Source organism: Somniosus microcephalus, chromosome 6 (assembly GCF_052327205.1).
Source record: "Somniosus microcephalus isolate GS21.2 chromosome 6, FLI_Smic_1.0, whole genome shotgun sequence".
Taxonomy (NCBI): domain Eukaryota; kingdom Metazoa; phylum Chordata; class Chondrichthyes; order Squaliformes; family Somniosidae; genus Somniosus; species Somniosus microcephalus.
The window spans coordinates 27,901,353-27,920,969 of record NC_140992.1 but is presented as its reverse complement, the minus strand read 5'-3'; the positions used below and the strand labels follow the sequence as shown (position 1 = coordinate 27,920,969).

Here is a 19,617-nt window from a genome sequence, read left to right as displayed (position 1 = left end):
GTTCCTCAGAGTTATTTTTCAATGCTTTTTTCATGACTGGAACGATGGGTGTTGCCCATTCGCTCCAATCTATTTTGGATAATACGCCTGCCTTTTCCAAATTCTCCAGCTCTGCCTCGACTGCCGGACGTATTGCGTATGGCACCGGTCTTGCCTTAAAAATTTTTGGAATTGCTGCATCTTCCACTTTTATTGAGGCGGTGATGCCTTTCAAGGTTCCTAGTTTCTCTTGAAACACTTCTTTGGCGTTGGCCAAGATGTCTTTTAATCGTTCAGGTATGATGTCATCATTGTTTTTTTCCTTACTGGTCACCGTCAGTGCCTGAATGGAGTGCCAGTCTAAACGTATCTTCCTTATCCATTCACGTCCCAACAACGGTGGACCACCATCTTGTAGAATGTATAAATACAACTTTTGTATTTCTTTGCCGTTGTATACCACAGGCACCTTTATTTTTCCTTTGGGGTATACTTTCTGCCCCGTATATGTTTTTAAGATAATGGATGTGTCTTTTAGAGGTATATGCGAAAATAGCCTCTCGTAATCTCGTCGATTTATTACGGTTAGAGCTGATCCTGTATCTAGCTCCATTTTAACTGGGGACCCTGCTATTATGAGGGTAACCCAAATGGTCTGGTAATCTTCATTGGCAATTACATTATGTAATTTGAGAGAGCTTAGTCTCTTGTTCCCGGAGTCGCTATCGCTCTTCTGGTCTTTGGAGCTACTGTCCGTCATCATTTGTACCTTTCTGTGCTTTTCCTTATTGATTCTTTTCCCATTAGTGGATTTTTTATTTTCAGATCGGCATACACGTGGAATGTGTCCCATCTTTCCGCATCGCCTGCATGCTTTTTCTTTGAACCAGCAATCCCTCTGGTCATGGTTGGATCTGCCGCAGCGATAACATCTTTCAAAACCCCGTGTCATTTCATGGGTGCCGAAGTCCTGTGGCCTTTGCTGTATCTTTGCCGCTCCTATTGCACTGAAAGCCTTGTCCAGTGTTAAATCTTTTCCAGAAGATACCTTTTTTTGTGTTTCTACACTTAGGGGATCGCAGATGAATTTGTCTTGCAGAGAATCTGCCAGTCCTGCCTCGAATTGGCAGTGTAGGGTATCAACAATCTCCTCAAAATTCTTGTCCATCGGTTCGGCTGGAGTGATTAAGTTGCGTAACAGCTTGTATGTTTCTGCGCCCATTAGATCCAGAAGCACTGAAGCTTTTTTTTCATCTTCTATTCCATTTGCGGTGCAAAACACCTCCACTCTTTCTACATATGTGGTCCAATCCTCTATCTTGTTATCAAAAACATCAATATTGCCAAAGTTAGGCTCTGTTTCGTTATCAAAAGCATCAATATTGCCAGACTTAGGCATTTCAAAAAAAAGATATGGCGCTTCCCGCGCTTTCCCGCCGCTGCTACCGATAACAATGCTGTTTTACTGTGGTTTCCGTTTATTCACTGTTGGAGACTCGTTCCCGACGGAGGTCTAAACGCTGACCTGCTTGCCGCGCCGGCCGTCTCCCGAGTGCACCCTCCCAGTCCGTTATTGCTTGCCTCCGATTTCGCTGCCTGTCTCAGCTGTAGAGCCCGCCGCTGGAGCCCCAGCCTGACGCCCAGGAAGGATTAGCGCAGTACCTGCCACCAGCTTGGCCAGCTGGTGAAACCACAGTTTCTATTACTTCCTTGAGTCTTCTGGACGCTGGAGGAATCGATGTCCTTGAGGTGCTGCCGAATTGCAGGTAAGTCCGTTTCCACTTCGTCGCCACTGTAGTGTCCATGTGTAGATAAAGACACTGAAGACAGGAGTTGGTTCATAGATATTTACTAAGCAAGTCTTGGGGGGGGTTCTAAAGGATATACACAATACACAGGCTTATATAGCCCAAGTGGCAATTACCGGCATTGCGCACACCTGGGGCTCTTAAAGGCACATACACCACAATTGCTTTTAAAGGCACATACACCACACTTACGTTGTACAAGGTATTGGTGAGACTGCACCTGGAATACTGCATACAGTTTTGGTGTCCATACTTAAGAAAAGATATACTTGCTCTCGAGTCAGTACAAAGAAGGTTCACTCGGTTAATCCCGGGGATGAGGGGATGGACATATGAGGAGAGGTTGAGTAGATTGGGACTCTACTCATTGGAGTTCAGAAGAATGAGAGGCGATCTTATTGAAACATATAAGATTGTGAAGGGGTTGGATCGGGTGGATGCGGGGAGGATGTTCCCGATGATGGGTGAAACTAGAACTAGGGGGCATAGTCTTAGAATAAGGGGCTGCTCTTTCAAAACTGAGATGAGGAGGAACTACTTCACTCAGAGGGTGGTAGGTCCATGGAATATGCTGCCCCAAAAAGCTGTAGAAGCTACATCATTACATAAATTTAAAACAGAAATAGACAGTTTCCTAGAAGTAAAGGGAATAAAGGGTTACGGGGAGCGGGCAGGAATTTGGACATGAGTCTAGGTTCGGATCGGACATGGCCCTGTGGGTAGCGGAGCGGGCCCAGGGGCCGTGTAGCCTGATCCTGCTCCTATTTCGTATGTCTAATTCTGTTAGATTCAGGAGATGGTTCTGTGATAGTAGATTGGCGGTTAGGATCAGATCAGCCATGATCTTATTGAATGGCGGAGCAGGCTCGAGGGGCCGATTGGCCTACTCCTGCTCCTATTTCTTATGTTCTTATGTTCTACAGAACCTCAGTGTACCAAACCACATACTTTTTGGTGAATTCTGTGCCTTCAAGGTAAAGATGGAGAATGGAACACTCATCGATTTTAGGCAGCTAGTTTCAACATGAATCAATTCTATTCACACAGTCGTGGAAGCAGGCACTTTTCATGGTTTTTAATTTGCAATTTCTCAACTTGCTCAGCAGGTTGTCAACACAAGTATGTCTGTTGTTATTTTGGTATGAAAGGGCAGAAGGAATAGCTTCATGAAAAAGGAGAGAAAGAAGGCAAGAGGGAGGCTCTTGTTCTACTCAACCCAGTGACGCCCATCACTAATAAAGTCACAAGCTTATCAAGCCAAATCTGAGATGAGTGGGACATTCACAATGGAAAAACACAGTTAACAAATAGTAACATTGAAATTTAAAGAATTTCAAAACAGAGGAAGGTAAAGAAAGATCCTTGAAAATTGGGAATTGTAATACAGAAAGACTGAAACATGGGATATAGTTATAAGGAAAGGAGTAAATCAGCAACGTAGAGAATAATGAGAGACTTAGATGGAAGAATTACAGAATGCGTACAGTCAAACTTCAGAAAAATATTCTTGTAAAAGCCATAGTGTGTTCCAAATACATGCACTTGGATGAGTTTAAAATTCAAAAAATGAGTGTGCATAAACACATCAGATAACCTAACATCAATAGTGGGCAAATGCTCAAGACAATTTAATAGGAAAGGCCCTGTGACAGATTGAAGATCTGCCCTGTTCAATGTCATAAATACATCTATGGGGGAGAAGGGTGGTGGCTGGGTCAGTATTGTGGCCACTTTAAATTAGCTGCTTCTTTCTGGGAGCAATTGGATTATAAGGAAGACGTGTTATTAACAGAACTCCAGTATAGCTGCCTCATGGCTAATTCAATTGCATGGCTTTGGAATTCTTTCCTCCTCCTGATGTCTTCAATTACATTTGAGGAATTATGTAGGACTGTGTCCAGCTATGCAGAATTGAAGTTCTCTTGCAGTATTGTTCAACAAGTGAGAGAAGACTCACAGTCCATCCACGTGTTGGAAATAATTAACATTGATCACTAGGCTGTGATTTTCCCATATTTGCAATCGGTTTTATTTACTGTTCTACTGGATCAGGACGTTAAGCTGTAATGGCAGCTTCAACAGGGGGGTCCCACTTAACAGCCTCACAGCTGCTCTTTGTCCTGAAGGTATGTGGATTGCTACTCTAGTTTCTGGGAGACTACTTTGACAACAACAACAACTTTAACGTCCCAAGGCAATTCACAGGAGTGTAAGCAGACATCCTTAGAAGCCTTCATTGGTTGGCAGTTTTCTTTAACTGTGTAGGGAACTTTTTGACCAAAGGAAAAGAGAAAGATGGCAGTACGTAGTTTTAAATAATCTTCTCACCGTATCACGAATGGGCAGAGGTTAATGAAGGGACTCCATGGGTTACCCGTCTTATGTAAAAATATTCCATGAAGGATGCAAGTTAAAATAGTTATTGCAGAGAACTGCTTCATTTTTGAGGTGTTTATTGCTTTGTAAGTTAAGTGAAATGTAATACATTTGTTTAGTGTTGCTTCTGCTAATATGGTCAGCTAGAGAATTGAGGAAAGTACAATGAGGTCCCATACCATTTCCACTGCATACCTTAACAGTACAGATTCCTGGGAAACATCACTTGTCACAACCCACCAATCAGAGAACATTCCCTTCATCCCTACTCTCCAGGATATTGACCCAGCTATGTTGAAGGAATGGCAGTATATGTCTGTCAGGATAGTGTGTGACTTGGATGGGAACTTGAAGGTTATGGTGTTCTCAAGCCATTGCTACTCTTGTCCTTTTCTATGGTACAGGCCATCAGGGAGGAAGGTGCTGTCGCAGTAAGTTTGGTGGGGTGCAGAGCTACATCCATTAGATGGTACAGACTGTAACCAAAGTGCACCGGTGATGGAGGGGGTGGATATTGAGTACTGTGGGGAGCAGACCAAGCAAACTGATCTGTTCTGAATGGTGTCAAGCTTCTTGAGTTGTTGTGGTTGTATCCATCCAGGCAATCACACTCCTGACCTGAGCCTTGTAGACAGTAGAGAGGCTTTGAAGGGTTAGGTGGTGAGCCACTTGTCATCGAGTCACTGTCCTGCTCTTGCAGCCACAGTGTTGATTCGGCTTGCCCATTTCAGTTTATGGTCTGTAGTAACTCCCAGCAAGTTGATGGTAGAGGACTCGATGATGCTGATGCCACTGAAGTTCAGGAGGAAGAGATTGTTTTTTTCCTTGTTGGAGATAGCCATTGCCTGGCACTTAAATCGTGAAAACGTTAACTGCCACATGTCAGCTCAAGACTGTGTTATGTTGTCCGAGTCCTGCTGTATGCTGGCATGGAGCGATTCGCTGTCGGAAGAGTTGTGAATAGAGCTGAACAACGTAGGCGAACAACCCGCTCCTGACCTTATGACAAGGGAAAGGTCTTTGAAAGTCTTTAATTCACTGAGGTTGTACAGAATCTTTGCTTAATTGGATATTCAGAAGGCTTTTGATAAAGTTCCAAATGAGAGATTTTTTAGAATTGGCCAACACTCATGGAATTAATATCTTTGCCAACTAGATTGAAAACTGGCTTATAAAATTTGCTAATTATGTCGAGCTATGCTGTCAGAGACTGATAGCATTCAAAGGGATCTGGGCTAATTAAATGAATGGGTTAAAGAATGGATTTTGGATTTTAACAGGCACATATATAAAGTAATGTGAAATGCAACGGGAAACATAAAACATGAAACATGTGTATATAATGAATAGGTTCCATTAGTAAAAGTAGAAAAGGAAAAGCATTTGGATTTGATTACTGACCATTCCCTGAAAGTATCTAGTCATCGCTACTAACAGGGCTAATCAAATATTTGGCTGAATTTTAAATGCATATACAACTCATTGGAAGCAATATTGTGCATGAGTTTGGGTTTCCTTTGATCAATGCACTGAATAAAAATCAGAGAAGGCTGCCCAGAATGATTCTATGACTTGGGCTTTAGATCGCAAAGTGAGACTCACAGAATCCAACTTGTTTCCACAGGAGAATAGATGATTACGCATATGATTCAGGTCTTTAAAAATGTTATATATACACATTAAGAAAAAAACTTTAACTTTTTTTTAATAAGAAATAGGCAGCATGGATTTGTAGGAGGAAGATTCTGTCTGACTGCCTGGACTTCTATTAGGAAATTACAGATCGAGCAGATGACTTTGAGAATGCTTTTGACGAAATCTCACATGAAAGGCTCCTTATTACATTAAAAGCCACAGGAATCTAGAGTAGAACAGGGTACTGGATAAGAACTGTCCAGGTTCAGGGCCCCAAACACCCCTTCCAGGTGAAACAGTGATTTACTTGTACTTCTTGCAATCTAGTATACTGTATTCGCTGCTCACGATGTGGTCTCCTCTACATTGGGGAGACCAAATGCAGATTGGGTGACCGTTTTGCGGAACACCTCCGTTCAGTCCGTAAGGGTGACCCCAAGCTTCCGGTCGCCTGTCATTTCAATTCACCGCTCCATTCCCACTCAGACCTCACTGTCCGCGGCCTCTTGCATTGTTCCACGGAAGCTCAGCGTAAGCTCGAGGAACAGCACCTCATCTTCCGATTAGGCACTTTACAGCCTTCCGGACTCAATATCGAGTTCAACAATTTCAGATCATAACCTCGGCCCCTATCATATTTTTGCATATTTTTTATCCACACTTTTGGTTTGTGCCTTTTCCTTTTTTTTTCTCTCCCACATGGCAGCTGTCTCTCACTCTGCCAGCGCATTTCACACTTCATCTAGAGCCATTGTTTGTTTCTTTACTTGTCCTATTACCATCTTGTCTCGCCTTGAATATCTCTTAATGTCTCTTCACCTCTCAGACCTTCCCTTTTGTTCTTTCATCCCCTCCCCCATTTCCCAGTCCCCAAACTTGCTTTTTAATCTGTTTCATTTCCTGCTTTTTTCTCAGTTCTGACGAAGGGTCTTCGATCTGAAAAGTTAACTCTGTTTCTCTCTCCATGAGTGTTGCCTGGCCTGCTGAGTTTTTCCAGCGTTTTCTGTTGTTATTTCAGATTTTCAGCATCCGCAGTATTTTGCTATTGTACTGGATAAGATGGTTACAAAAGTAGGAAACAGAAGGTACTCATGAGAGGCACAGGGGGCAACTTTAACGTGGAGGAGCGTGTGGGTTGGGGTGAAAACCGGGAAAAATTTGAGCCAGTTGGGAAGCCGGCTCCAACCTGGTGACTTCTGTGTTTAATTGGAGTGCAATAGGCTTCCTGTGGACATCCCCCTCAGGAGAGGTGGGTTGCCTATTAACATATGCTAATCTTTCGTAGAATCATAGAATGGTTACAGTACAGAAGGGGGCCATTCAGCCCGTCGAGCCTGTGCCGGCTCTCTGCAAGAGTGCTTCAGCTAGTCCCACTCCCCTTTCCCTGTAGTCCTGCAAATTTTTTTCTTCAGGTACATATCCAATTCCCTTTTGAAAGCCACAATTGAATCTGCCTCCACCACACTTCCAGATCCTAACCATTCGCTGCGTAAAAAGTTATTCCTCATGTTGCCTTTGGTTCTTCTGCCAATCACCTTAAATCTGTGTCCTCTGGTTCTCGACCCTTCCACCAATGGGAACAGTTTCTCTCTATCTACTCTGCCTAGACCCCTCATGATTTTGAACACCTCTATCAAATCTTCTCTCAACCTTCTCTGCTCTAAGGAGAACAACCCCAGCTTCTCCAGTCTATCAACGTAACTGAAGTCCCTCATCCCTGGAACCATTCTTGTAAATGTATTTTGCACCCTCTCTAAGGCCTTCACATCCTTCCTAAAGTGCGGTGCCCAGAATTGGACACAATACTCCAGTTGTGGCCAAACCAGTGTTTTATAAAGGTTCATCATAATTTCCTTCCTTTTGTACTCTGGTACTTTTGAACATTGGAGTGATAGTTCAACTGACTTCCAAATTTAACGGTGCATCCACGGGTTTCCTGGGCTTCCTGAAACTCGGCAGTGAAAGCAAGGCGAGAACACAGCAGCAACTGAGGGGGCTGATTCAAACTCATGGAAATGCTGCACTAAATACTCAGTCCTCAAAGCTGCTTTCTTACCTACTAGTGGGAACGGGTTTGTTCACAGTGCTTTTGCTGAGAGTTTACTTTCTACAATTTGGAGGTTTGCTGAATTACTTCAGGATGGATGGCACTGTGGCTGCCTTAGATTGGACCTCGGACGAAGAGCAATATGAGCAGCTCTAGTAGCAGCCTGCTTTTCAGAGACCTGCAGCTGGATGTCAGAGAGGGGAGCAGCAGAGCGATGCAGCTTGCAGGAGGCACTACACAGGGTTTACAGGCAGAGGCTGAGTTTCCTTGACATGTCAGATTAGCAGTGCTTCAGGAGGCTCAGGTTGTCGCGTCAGGTGGTGGAAGAAGACCTGCTGGACCTGGTGGCCACGTGTTATCAATGGCTATCAAGCTCACCACCGCCTTCAACATTTTTGCGTCTGGAGCCTTCCAGGGCTCTGCCGGAGACATATCCGGGTTCCCCCAGTCGGCGGCCCACAAATGCATAAGACAAGTGATCGATGGCTTGTTTGACAGGGCTGGCAATTAGGTGAACTTCGCCTGTGATGACGCCAGTCAGAATGAGCGCGCGCTCAGGTTTGCATCTCTGGGTGGCTTCCCACAGGTCCAGGGGGTAATCGACTGCACACATGTGGCAATCTGGGCACCCCCAGATCAACCAGGACTATTATTCAAGGGCTTCCACTCCATCTATGTGCAGCTGGTGTGCAACCACAAAAAGATACTTCTGTAGGTGTGCACTAGATTCCAGGGGAGCTGCCATGTTGCTTTCATCCTGGAAGCACACTTAAGTGGTGGTTGCTAGGTGACCAGGGATACGCACTTCAAACTTGGCTGATGACACCTGTCAGAAACTTGACCAATGAAGTCCAATAGCGTTACAATGAATGCCATCTCATCACGAGATATGTGATTGAACAAGCCATCGACATGCTGAAGATGCGCTTCAGGTGCATAGACAGATCTGGAGGCGCCTTTCAGTAGGCACCAGCCAGGGGTCCAGAATGCTTGTGGTGTGCTGCGCTCTGCGTAACATTACGCAGCAGCGAGGTTTGGACCTGCAGGAGGAAAAAGGCGCAAAGCGCAGATCCTCTTCAGACAATTCTGGGGAAGAGGAGGAGGAGGAAGACAAGGAATACAGAGGAGGAGGAATATGATGAGGGCAATGCACCAACTGCTGCCCGAGATGCCAGGGATGCCCTTATTAATGCAACCTTCACTTAGGTTGCACCAGTGAACCAATTTCAGAAGCACATGCAACGACCACTCTTCTAGTTCTCCTCCCCGCCAATGCCACTAACACAAAGCAGCCCTGCAAGCAACCAACCGTCCCTTGTATATTCCTCCATTGGTCCCGAACAGTTCATGTCTTCCCATTCATCATCAAACAAGTTAAAAAATGATTTGCCACCCAGCAACCAAGAATGGGCAAGAAGGTAAAGTGGTGCAAAAGAATAAAAGTGATGTTATTGGTTAAGAAGCTGGACTATTGGTCCCATCATTTACTAAGGTCCCAGATGCCCTGTTGCCCTCGCTGCGCAGTTATCAGCTCACACTTCCAGCAACTTACAGGCCAGCACTTTTTCGAGCTGAAGGTTGCAGGAAAAAGTCTAACTCATGCCCTGCTCCAGCAAGATTTGGACCAACATAAATGTTTACATTAATTACACCTTCTGGTTAATTGTAAACATTTTTATACTTCACAATTGATACATTTTTAATGGAAAAATGGGAAAAACAAATTGACATTTGTGTTTTCAATGGGCCAACGAGAGCCAGCTTAACCAAAAGTTGCCTCAAAAGTCATTCTCTTCCTCACCCACTCCTCCCAGTTCACAGAGGCAGTCTACCTCCTCAGGACCCAGTTGAACAGCGACACTGCACCCCATTGAGACACACATCGCATCAAGCCACCAAACACCCAATCCAGTTCCCACAGAGACTTTCTCCCGCTCCAACCTTCCTCGATTATGCCAGCACTCTTCTCAATCCTTAATCCACTCCTCCCAATACAAGCTGTCACTCTACTTCCCCTTCAAAGCACCATTTCAAGCTTTCAATCTTCTCCTCACCCAGTTAAAGTTGACACAACTCTTCCACCCCAGATCATGCAGCACTCTTCTTCCTCCCCACTCTCCGAAATTACTATCTGCAACTCTGCTCCCTTCAGTTAATGCTGGAACTCTCCCTCTGCCCCTCCAGTTATTATGGATAATTCTGCTCCCCCAACCCTCCTCAACAGTTAATGGTGACCCTCTTGTTCCCCAAAGCATTCCTCTCAGGATTCCCCCAAAGTGCAGTTCCCAGCTTCTCCACTCTCCCCCCTTAAAACATGTTCCCAGCTTCTCCACTCTCCCCGCTTAAAACATGTTCCCAGCTTCTCCCCTGATACAAGAGAAATGTCTTAGCATGGATGGAAAGTTGGTTGATGGACAGGACACCAATAATTTCTGGTTTTATAAATAGGGGCATAGAGTATTAGGGTACAGAAGTAATGATGAATTTATATAAAACATTGGTTGGGCCACAATTAACGTATTGTGTACAATTTTGGGCATCCCATTATAGAAGGGATGTGAAAGCCATAGAAAGTGTACAAACTTAGGTTCACCAAGGTGTTGCCAGAGATGAGAAACTATTGCTATGAGGAGAGACTCGAGATACTGGACTATTTTCACTGGAGCAGAATTCACTGATTAGGCATTGAATTCACCCACTCTATTTTACACTTTCCTTCTCAATCCTTGCGCTGTTAATTGCACAATCCATTAATCTGATTGGTTAAAGGGATACACAGTTGCTTGTCCTGTGTTCACTCAGGTCCCAGATGCCCAGTTTCCCCTCGTTGCGCCGTTATCAGCTCACACTTTCAGCAACTTGTCACGAAAAAAAATGTAAATGCCTAAATGTGCAAGGGCAAGTCTATCTAACGGCCGACGCTGTTAGATTCACTCCTACAGCAGATTATGGCCCATTATATTGAAGAACCTGTGTCTCGCACGCGCTTCCTGTTTGTCACACCTTGTTGACTGGCTCAAAGTAAAACAGCAGCAAATCTGAACCGTGGCGAGAAGCCACGTACCAATCCAAAGCAAGGCTTGTAAACTGCCAAATGAGAAACTACTAAGGACTTAGGAAACCAAACAATTCCGAATGACAGTCAGGTGAACCTACCAACAAAGAAACAATGGATTTTGTAAAGTATGACTGTTTGTAGTGGCTGCTTGAATGACGCATCATTTTATTTACAGTGAGCACAGGTTTCATTTTTATACTTACCACACGTACACTTTCCTGGTTGAGGTCATCATCTGGGTTTACATCCACCCTGTTGCAGAAAGAAAATGAAGAGAATCAGTGAAGGGATCTCTGAGTGATCTACGGCCTTCTATGCCAACCTGCCCATGCCTTCATTACAGCATAGAAACATAGAAGATAGGAGCAGGAGTAGGCCATTCGGCCCCTCGAGCCTGCTCCGCCATTTAATGAGATCATGGCTGATCATCCAAATTCAGTACCCTGTCCCTGCTTTCTCCCCATATCCCTTGATCCCTTTAGCCTTAAGAAATATATCTAACTCCTTCTTGAATATATTTAATGAATTGGCCTCAACTGCCTTCTGTGGTAGAGAATTCCACAGGTTCACCACTCTCTGGGTGAAGAAATTCCTCCTCATCTCAGTCCTAAATGGCTTACCCCTTATCTTTAGACCGTGACCCCTGGTTCTGGACTCCCCCACCATCGGGAACGTCCTTCCTGCATCTAGTCTGTCTAGTCCTGTTAGAATTTTATAAGTTTCAATGAGATCCCCTCTCATTCTTCTAAACAACAGCGAATATAAGCCCAATCGACCCAATCTCTCCTCATATGTCATTCCTGCCATCCCAGGTATCAGTCTGGTGAATCTTTGCTGCACTCCCTCCATGCATCCCTTAACCCTGATCCCAGCTACTGAAGCTTCCAAATCCCTGAGTGATTATGTTACTAATTCTACACAGTGAAGTACTTGGCCTCAATTTACTTGCAGAGCATTGCATTCAAACGTATTTCTTTCCTCTTGTCTTTCACTCTAAGCAGCACGATCAAGCTGTCGTGGAAACATCAGGTTGTGACAAATCACTTTGAAAATACTAGAACCTTAATTAACCGACCATCATTACTTCAGCGCTGGGCATTAACAATATTTAAAATGAAAATCACATGGTCAAAGTTTGCACTGAGGTAGAAGTATCGGTTGAAGCATCAAGAACTTGGTATGTGGCAGCCAGTATGGTGCTCTGTGCCTGTTGTTTTTGGGAGGAGCCCGTGCCCAACGACTGTTTCACCTGCATAAAAAATACTCAATATGGCAAGAGCACCTCTTATTATTCTGCATTTATGCAACAACACAGCCAGTGAATCATTTCCTTTTTCCTGCAACATCCGAGGTGTAGGCAGGTCCAGAAAACAGATTCCTACAACCCGCCGAGATCTCTGTGCTCCTCCAATTCTGGCCTCTTGCGCATCCCCGATTTTAATCGCTTCACCATTGGCGGCCGTGCCTTCAGCTGCCAAGGCCCTGAGCTCTGGAATTCCCTCCCTAAACCTCCACGCCTCGCTCCCTCTCGCTCCTCCTTTAAGACGCTCCTTAAAACCTACCTCTTTGACCAAGCTCGGTCCTAATAAGTGGCTCGATGTCAAATTTTGTTTGATAATGCTCCTGTGAAGCACCTTGGGACGTTTTACTACGTTAAAGGTGCTAGATAAATGCAAGTTGTTGCTGTTTCACTGTTACCCTTGAATAATCTTGCTTCTTTTTTTGCCAACAGCACGCTGAAACCTGCCCCACAACGTGAACTGGTTGAATACTAGAGCAACGACACTGCATTCACCATTTCAAGTAGAAGTGTCTCCATAATATAAATTCAGAATAAGAGACCTCAGCTACACTGGGATTCTTAATAACATTACATCTTCAGAAACTGCAACATGGCAGATGTTCATGTTTTTGAACATAGACCTTTTTTTTTTGCAGATAGGCAATATTATTTGACAGTGTCAGCACATTTGGCCCGGATTTTGCTGCACTTTTAATGTCAGCGCTCGGCGTTATTCCTGGGTAAAACTGACAGCACGGTGGCATAGTGGTTAGCACTGTTGCCTCACAGCGCCAGGGACCCGGGTTCAAATCCGGCCTCGGGTGACTGTCTGTGTGGAGTTTGCACATTCTCCCTGTGTTTGCGTGGGTTTCCTCCGGGTGCTCCGGTTTCCTCCCACAGTCCAAAGATGTGCGGGTTAGGTTGATTGGCCATGATAAAAAAAAAAAAATTGGCCCTTAGTGTTAGGGGGGATTAAATATGTGGGGTTACGGGGGTAGGGCTTGGGTGGGATGGCTGTCGGTGTAGGGACCGGGTGCTAGGGTTTGGATGATCAGCCATGATCTCGTTGAATGGTGGAGCAGGCTCGAAGGGCCGAATGGCCTACTCCTGCTCCTATCTTCTATGTTTCTGGTGTCTGCACGTGCGCAGTTAAAGGCGAAAATCCGGAAGTTGCTGTCAGTGATGCCCAGCTCCAGCACAGGGTGAGCTGTTGCAGTCTTCACCGATGGAATCTGCACAGAGATCACCATCATGATGTGAACTTAGGCTAATTCCCCACTATTCTCACTCTAAAGACCGGATGAAAATTTTAAGCCTTGTTCAATCAGGAGTAACTGCATTTTTAAACAGCGTAGTAAGTCATAATTACCGAACAACCTTTCTGGCCCTGAAAAATTAATTTTACAAGTGTGGAGTCTCATTCCCTCAGAAGAAAATTAATGGGCCAGATATTCCAGTCCCTACGGGTGGGTACGCGCTGTGTACTCGCCCGTAGGGACATCGGAAATGCCGGTTTCAGACATGCACTGCACATGCGCTGGAAACCGGCATTTCCGATCCGTCAAGAAAGTTCTTGACAGATCCTCCGGCTGCGCTGCAGCAGGGCCTCTACGGGTGGAGAGTTCCGCTTTTGGAGACCCTCCACCCGCAGAAAACACTTACAATTCTTGCGCCTGGTAAAAGCAGGCATAAGGCCTGCTTTTACCAGGATAAAAGCTGAAAAAAAGTTTAAAAATTTTTTCCCACTGATTTATCATTAAAAAAAATACTTTAAAGAAAGGTAAGCTTATTTTTAGCCCCGTTAAAAACTTAAATTATTTGTTTAAAATAGTTAATTTATGTAATTTATAGTCATTTTAAAAATGTGATTTAAAAAAAAATGTATTTGAAGTTTTACTATGTTTTGGGGGTGATCTCTATTCATATATTTGACAGGTCCTCCCTCCGGGATGCCTGCGAATAGAATTTCTGGGCCAATGTTGCAGATTAAAAAAAACAAAAATTAAAAGAATTCTTTATTTTATATAGTTTGTGTTTTGCCCTTTTATGTCTTTCACTTAACCCCATGTGTATGATTCAATCATTATTTAGCTTCCTGTACAATGATTTAAATGCAATTTATATTTCCTGTTTTGTACTTCCTGCTTTGCCGTCTGTGAGGATTCTTCAATCTGATTGGTTGAACAGCTTCCCTGCTGCTCGCCCTGCTCACAGATCCCCTGTAGAGGGCGCTGAATTCAAACAGATGCCGGAAGACTGGAAATCTGCGCTGACAAGCCCGCTAAAAGTCTGTGGGCAGCTGTACACGAGGGAAACGGCGAAAGCTGCTCCTTCGTGCACACAGCAAAATCCGGGCCACAGTCTTGGTACCATTTGTGCTTTAATTCCCATTGCTGATTTTTGCACAACTCACTAGGTCTCTATCTGTACAGGAGTACAAATGATACTTAGAATGCTTGTCATATATTGCTCAAAAATCTTTCCCCCTCTTTGAGCAGACAAAGGGGGGAAACTTCCAACTTCGGCGGAGGGTGGAAGAATGGCGGCATTGGATCGACTGTCCATTATACGCCTGCCCAATCATCCCAAACTCTCTACACATGGACAAGTCTATGTGCTCTTATTTCTACTTCATCAATGCCTAAGAATTGTGCCTGGCCCTTTCTTAAGTCTGTATAGCTCTTTATCGCACTGGCCAGAGCCTTTTACCAACTAACTGAGTCAGGTGTGGCTCAGTGGTAGCACTCTCGCCTCGGAGTCAGAAGGTTGAAGGTTCAAGCTCCACTCCAGAGACTAGAGCGTAGAATCTAGGCTGACACGCCCGGCGCCGTACTGAGGGAGTGTTGCGCTGTTGGAGGTGCCATCATTCGGCTGAAACGTTAAGCCGAGGCCCCGTCTGCCCTCCCATGGCACTGTTTCTAAGAGCAGCAAGGGACTTCTCTCTGGTGTCCTGGCCAACATTTATCCCTTAACCAACATCATTATCACATTACTGTTTATGGGACAAATTGGCTGCCACGTTTCCTACATTACAACAGCAACTACACTTCAAAAAAAAAAAGTACTTCATCAGCTGTAAACATCTGAGATTGCGAAAGGCGCTATATAAATGCAAGTTCTTTTTTCTGTAAGCAATCGGGGTTATTTTGCTTTGCCTTAGAATGGAAAGTGGGCACTTCTGAGAGTTTCTACAGCAGTTAAGACAAATTCTCTTCTGCTGTCATTGGATGCTTAGATGAATAAATCTGAGCTAGTTAGTAAATTAGCTTGGAAGATGTCGACTTTTTTTCCTCTGACAAGACACATTTGCAGGTTGCTGAGAAATTTAATTAGGGACCACAGTCTGTTTACAGATTGAAAAGCTGCTGACACTGTAAGTACGAGGAGTAGCTGAAAATAAAGATGTTATCAGCATTTCTACTGGAGTTTTATATTCAGGTGCTGCATCAGCAGCCAAACAGTGCAAAAGTGACAGCCACAGGCCAAAGCTTACACTGGTTCTCACTGAGTACGCTTTCCCTACTTTGTGTACACTACATATCGAGTGTGAAACTGCCTTCAGTCCCATGATACTTCCACAAGCGTTCCTCACATAGAGAGAGGCATCTCAGAATGCTTTAGAGGACAGTAAGCAAAGACTGGGCACTAAGCAGGGGAGGAAAGGAAGACAGAGAGGGGGGCGAAAGCACTGTCAAAGTGAAGAGTCCTTAGGAGGCATTTGAAACAAAAAAAAAGGAAGGAATGTGAGATAGTGTAGGTGTTGAGAAGGGGTTTTGGCGGCAAAGGATACAGAAACTGAAGGCAGTGGTGAGGAGTAGTTCAGTGCCCAGGGAATGAAGATTGCGTGCAAAGGCACACAGCTGAAGGAATTCACTCTAGTAGGATGGGGCTAGGCCATGGAGCGAGCCAAGGATTTTCCTGGTAGGAGAGCACTCTTCCCTCTGTACACTAAGGACGTGTTACTGAATCAACTCAGTGTCAGCCAGTGGCTCAGTGGCAGCACTCTCGCCTCCGAGTCAGAAAGTTGTGGTTTCAAGTCCCACTCCAGAGACTTGAGCACAAAAATCCAGGCTGACACTCCAGTGCAGTACTAAGGGAGTGCTGCACGGTCATGGGTGCCGTCTTTCGGATGAGATGTTAAACCGAAGCCCCGTCCGTTCTCTCAGGTGGATGTAAAAGGTCCCATGGTACTATTTTGAAGAAGAGCAGGGGAGTTATTCCCGGTGTCCTGGCCAATAGTTATCCCTCAATCAACATCACTAAAACAGATGATCTGGTCATTATCACATTTGTGGGAGCTTGCTGTGCACAAATTGGCTGCTGCGTTTCCTACATTACAAAAGTACTTCATTGGTTGTAAAGTGCTTTGGGACGTCCGGTGTCATGAAAGGCGCTATATAAATGCAAGTCTTTCTTTCTTTTCAATTCCATAGCACTGGAACGCGCGATTTTCAACTGCTGGTCACCCATTTCTCGTGCAAAATGGGCGGCTGATATTTGAAAATCAGGGGAGCACCTCATTTGCCCTATTGACGTCAACGGTTCTCTAAGAAATGTTCAGGTCGGTCTGGGAGTGGGTGAGCAGCCCATCCGACTGCAGCAGACTGCTTCAATATGCAAATCAGGGTCCTATGCTGGTTGTAGGATACAGATTGTGATATTCAGGTCCTAATTGGTCGAGTATGTGTGCCTTGCAAGCTCTGCCCCAGTTGCATCAGGTGTTAGCCAGCAGCCCTTAAAAGGGATTGCGAGAGGTTGCTCAAAGAAAGGGCCCAGGATGCTTTCAAGTTTCTTTTGGGTGGGCCTAGGAGGAGCACCCCCCACCCACACCCGACGCGACCCCCTCCCCCGACACCCCACCCTGCGACCGACCCCCCCTCCAACTCCCCGCCCCCCCCGACACCCACCCCCCCGCCCCACCGGATCAATACCAACCCCTCTAGGCCCGACCTGCTGGCCGGCTTAGCATGGAGTAGCTGCAGCTCCGACAGCATGTTAATAAGACCTGGGCCTCATGCCAGCATGAATGTCACTACTTGAAAATCACCCCCTGGATGTTCAATGACAAGAGTCCCCCATTTACAACTTGGTGTCAGCCTATTCTTGGTTTACTGCAAGATGACAGCAGTACTGTTGTAACACTTTTGGCCTCCATCTGCCTCGGGGCTTGTGTGACTCAGTTTTGGGAGGCAGCCCAGCAAATACATGCAGCTGGTTTCTTACTCAGCAACTATTCCAATTCTGCAGGGACAGCGGAGATTTTATAGTTTTCTCGCTCTTTGAAAGCTCCCTAATTTATTGGGTACTGATCATTTCAAGGAAAAAAATATATACTATCTGCTTTGGTAGAGATTGACTATGAGTATTAAAGCTAAATAAGATATGTATACATAAGGCAGGGCCGCATTTGCACACCTTAGTTTCCTGATTAGTATAAGAACATAAGAAGTAGGAGCAGGAGTAGGCCATACGGCCCCTCGGGCCTGCTCCGCCATTCAATAGGATCATGGCTGATCCAAACCGAGACTCACGTCCACTTCCCTGCCCGCTCCCCGTAACCCCTAATTCCCTTATCTGCTAGGAAACTGTCTATCTCCGTTTTAAATTTATTTAATGTCGCAGCTTCCACAGCTCTCTGGGGTAGCAAATTCCATAGACCTACCACCCTCTGAGTGAAGAAGTTTCTCCTCATCTCAGTTTTGAAAGGGCAGCCCCTTATTCTAAGATTATGCCCCCTAGTTCTAGTCTCACCCATCAGTGGAAACATCCTCCCCGCATCCACCCGATCAAGCCCCCTCACAATCTTATATGTTTCGATAAGATCGCCTCTCATTCTTCTGAATTCCAATGAGTAGAGGTCCAACCTACTCAACCTTTCCTCATAAGTCAACCCCCTCATCTCCGGAATCAACCAAGTGAACTTTCTCTGAACTGCCTCGAGAGCAAGTATATCTTTTCTTAAATATGGAAACCAAAACTGTACGCAGTATTCCAGGTGTGGCCTCACCAGTACCCTGTATAACTGAAGCAAGACTTCCCTGCTTTTATACTCCATCCCCCTTGCAATAAAAGCCAAGATTCCATTGGCCTTCCTGATCACCTGCTGTACCTGCATACTAACCTTCTGTGTTTCATGCACAGTAGAAGTCAGAAACTCCTTTCAACTCCTCAGATAATGAAGCAGTCCATGCCCGCATGCAGCAAGACCTGGACGACATTCAGGCTTGGGCTGATACGTGGCAAGTAACATTTGCACCACACAAGTGCCAGGCAATGATTATCTCCAACAAGAGAGAGTCTAACCACCGCCCCTTGACATTCAACAGTATTACCATCGCCGAATTCCCCACTACCAACATCCTGGCGGTCTCCATTGACCAGAAACTTAACTGGACCAGCCACATGAATACTGTGGCTACAAGAGCAGGTCAGGGGTTGGGTATTCTGGGGCATGTGTCTCACCTCCTGACTCCCCAAAGCCTTTCCATCATCTATAAGGCACAAATCGGACGGTATTCCATCACACTCCTACTTGCCTGGATGAGTGCAGCTCCAACAACACTCAAGAAGCTCGACACCATCCAGGACAAAGCAACACACTTGATTGGCACCCCATCCACCACCTTAAACATTCACTCCCTCCACCACCAGCACACCGTGGCTGCAGTGTGTACCATCTACAGGATGCACTGTCGCAACTCGCCAAGGCTTCTGCGACAGTTTCAAGCTGACAAAGACAAATTTTGCTCTGATGTATATAAATTCTTCTGCACAAAGAGTGATCAATATTCCAATCAGACTTCTGGGTAGGGTAGGGGAAGTAGAAGCCATGAAATGATTCATAAAGCTACTGGACACTCTGATGAGTGGACCATAGAGGGCAGATTTTCCTCTTATTGCACTAGGGCGTAAAGGATTGTCTGGGCGCAGCACATGGATTGACAAGGTCGGGAGGATTGAACATGTACAATGGAGCCCATCCAATTTTCTATTGTGGGTTATGATCCTCCTGGCCTGATTTTCCTCTACGTGCTGCATCCAGGAGATCCTTCACATCCAAGTGTAACAAGGTGAAAATCTGCCCCTGGGTTCTTTCTGGATGGATGAGCGTAGATGGGCCTAATGGCTTTTTGCATCCATGTCTTGTGATCTTGTGAATGACATTGGTGCCAGGTAAAGTGATGAGGCTATTCTTTCTAAACAATGGATTCTACTTTGCTATCTCTCTGTTCCATCCTTTAGGTACTGCATACTTTCAGTGGGTAACAGATGTCCTGAAGCAGGACTGAAAGTCTGTACTCACTTGGGTCACCAAGTGAAACAGACTGAAGTGCCATTATCTCCCCATCATCTATTATCCATTCTCTAGAGACTAACAACATATTTCTTTTATGACTCTGCTTTCCATTTAACATCAAAATATTTAAACTGT

At 45.1% G+C, this 19,617-nt stretch overlaps 1 protein-coding gene and 1 long non-coding RNA gene across 3 annotated transcripts in view; one reads left to right on the top strand and one right to left on the bottom strand.

The window, feature by feature from the left end:
- The window catches only part of LOC147115549 (uncharacterized), a 28,573-nt gene extending 14,365 nt beyond the window's left edge, over positions 1–14,208 (top strand). Inside the window, exon 2 of the long non-coding RNA XR_015078637.1 lies at positions 12,636–14,208. This is a non-coding gene — a long non-coding RNA (uncharacterized LOC147115549). The remainder of the gene's footprint in view (positions 1–12,635) is intronic.
- The window catches only part of LOC147115548 (sodium/hydrogen exchanger 9-like), a 567,900-nt gene that overhangs the window by 140,656 nt on the left and 407,627 nt on the right, over positions 1–19,617 (bottom strand). For both annotated transcript variants that reach the window (XM_085989869.1, XM_085989868.1), the window contains exon 13: positions 11,107–11,155. In XM_085989869.1, coding sequence (XP_085845995.1) covers positions 11,107–11,155 — 49 coding nt within the window. The remainder of the gene's footprint in view (positions 1–11,106; positions 11,156–19,617) is intronic.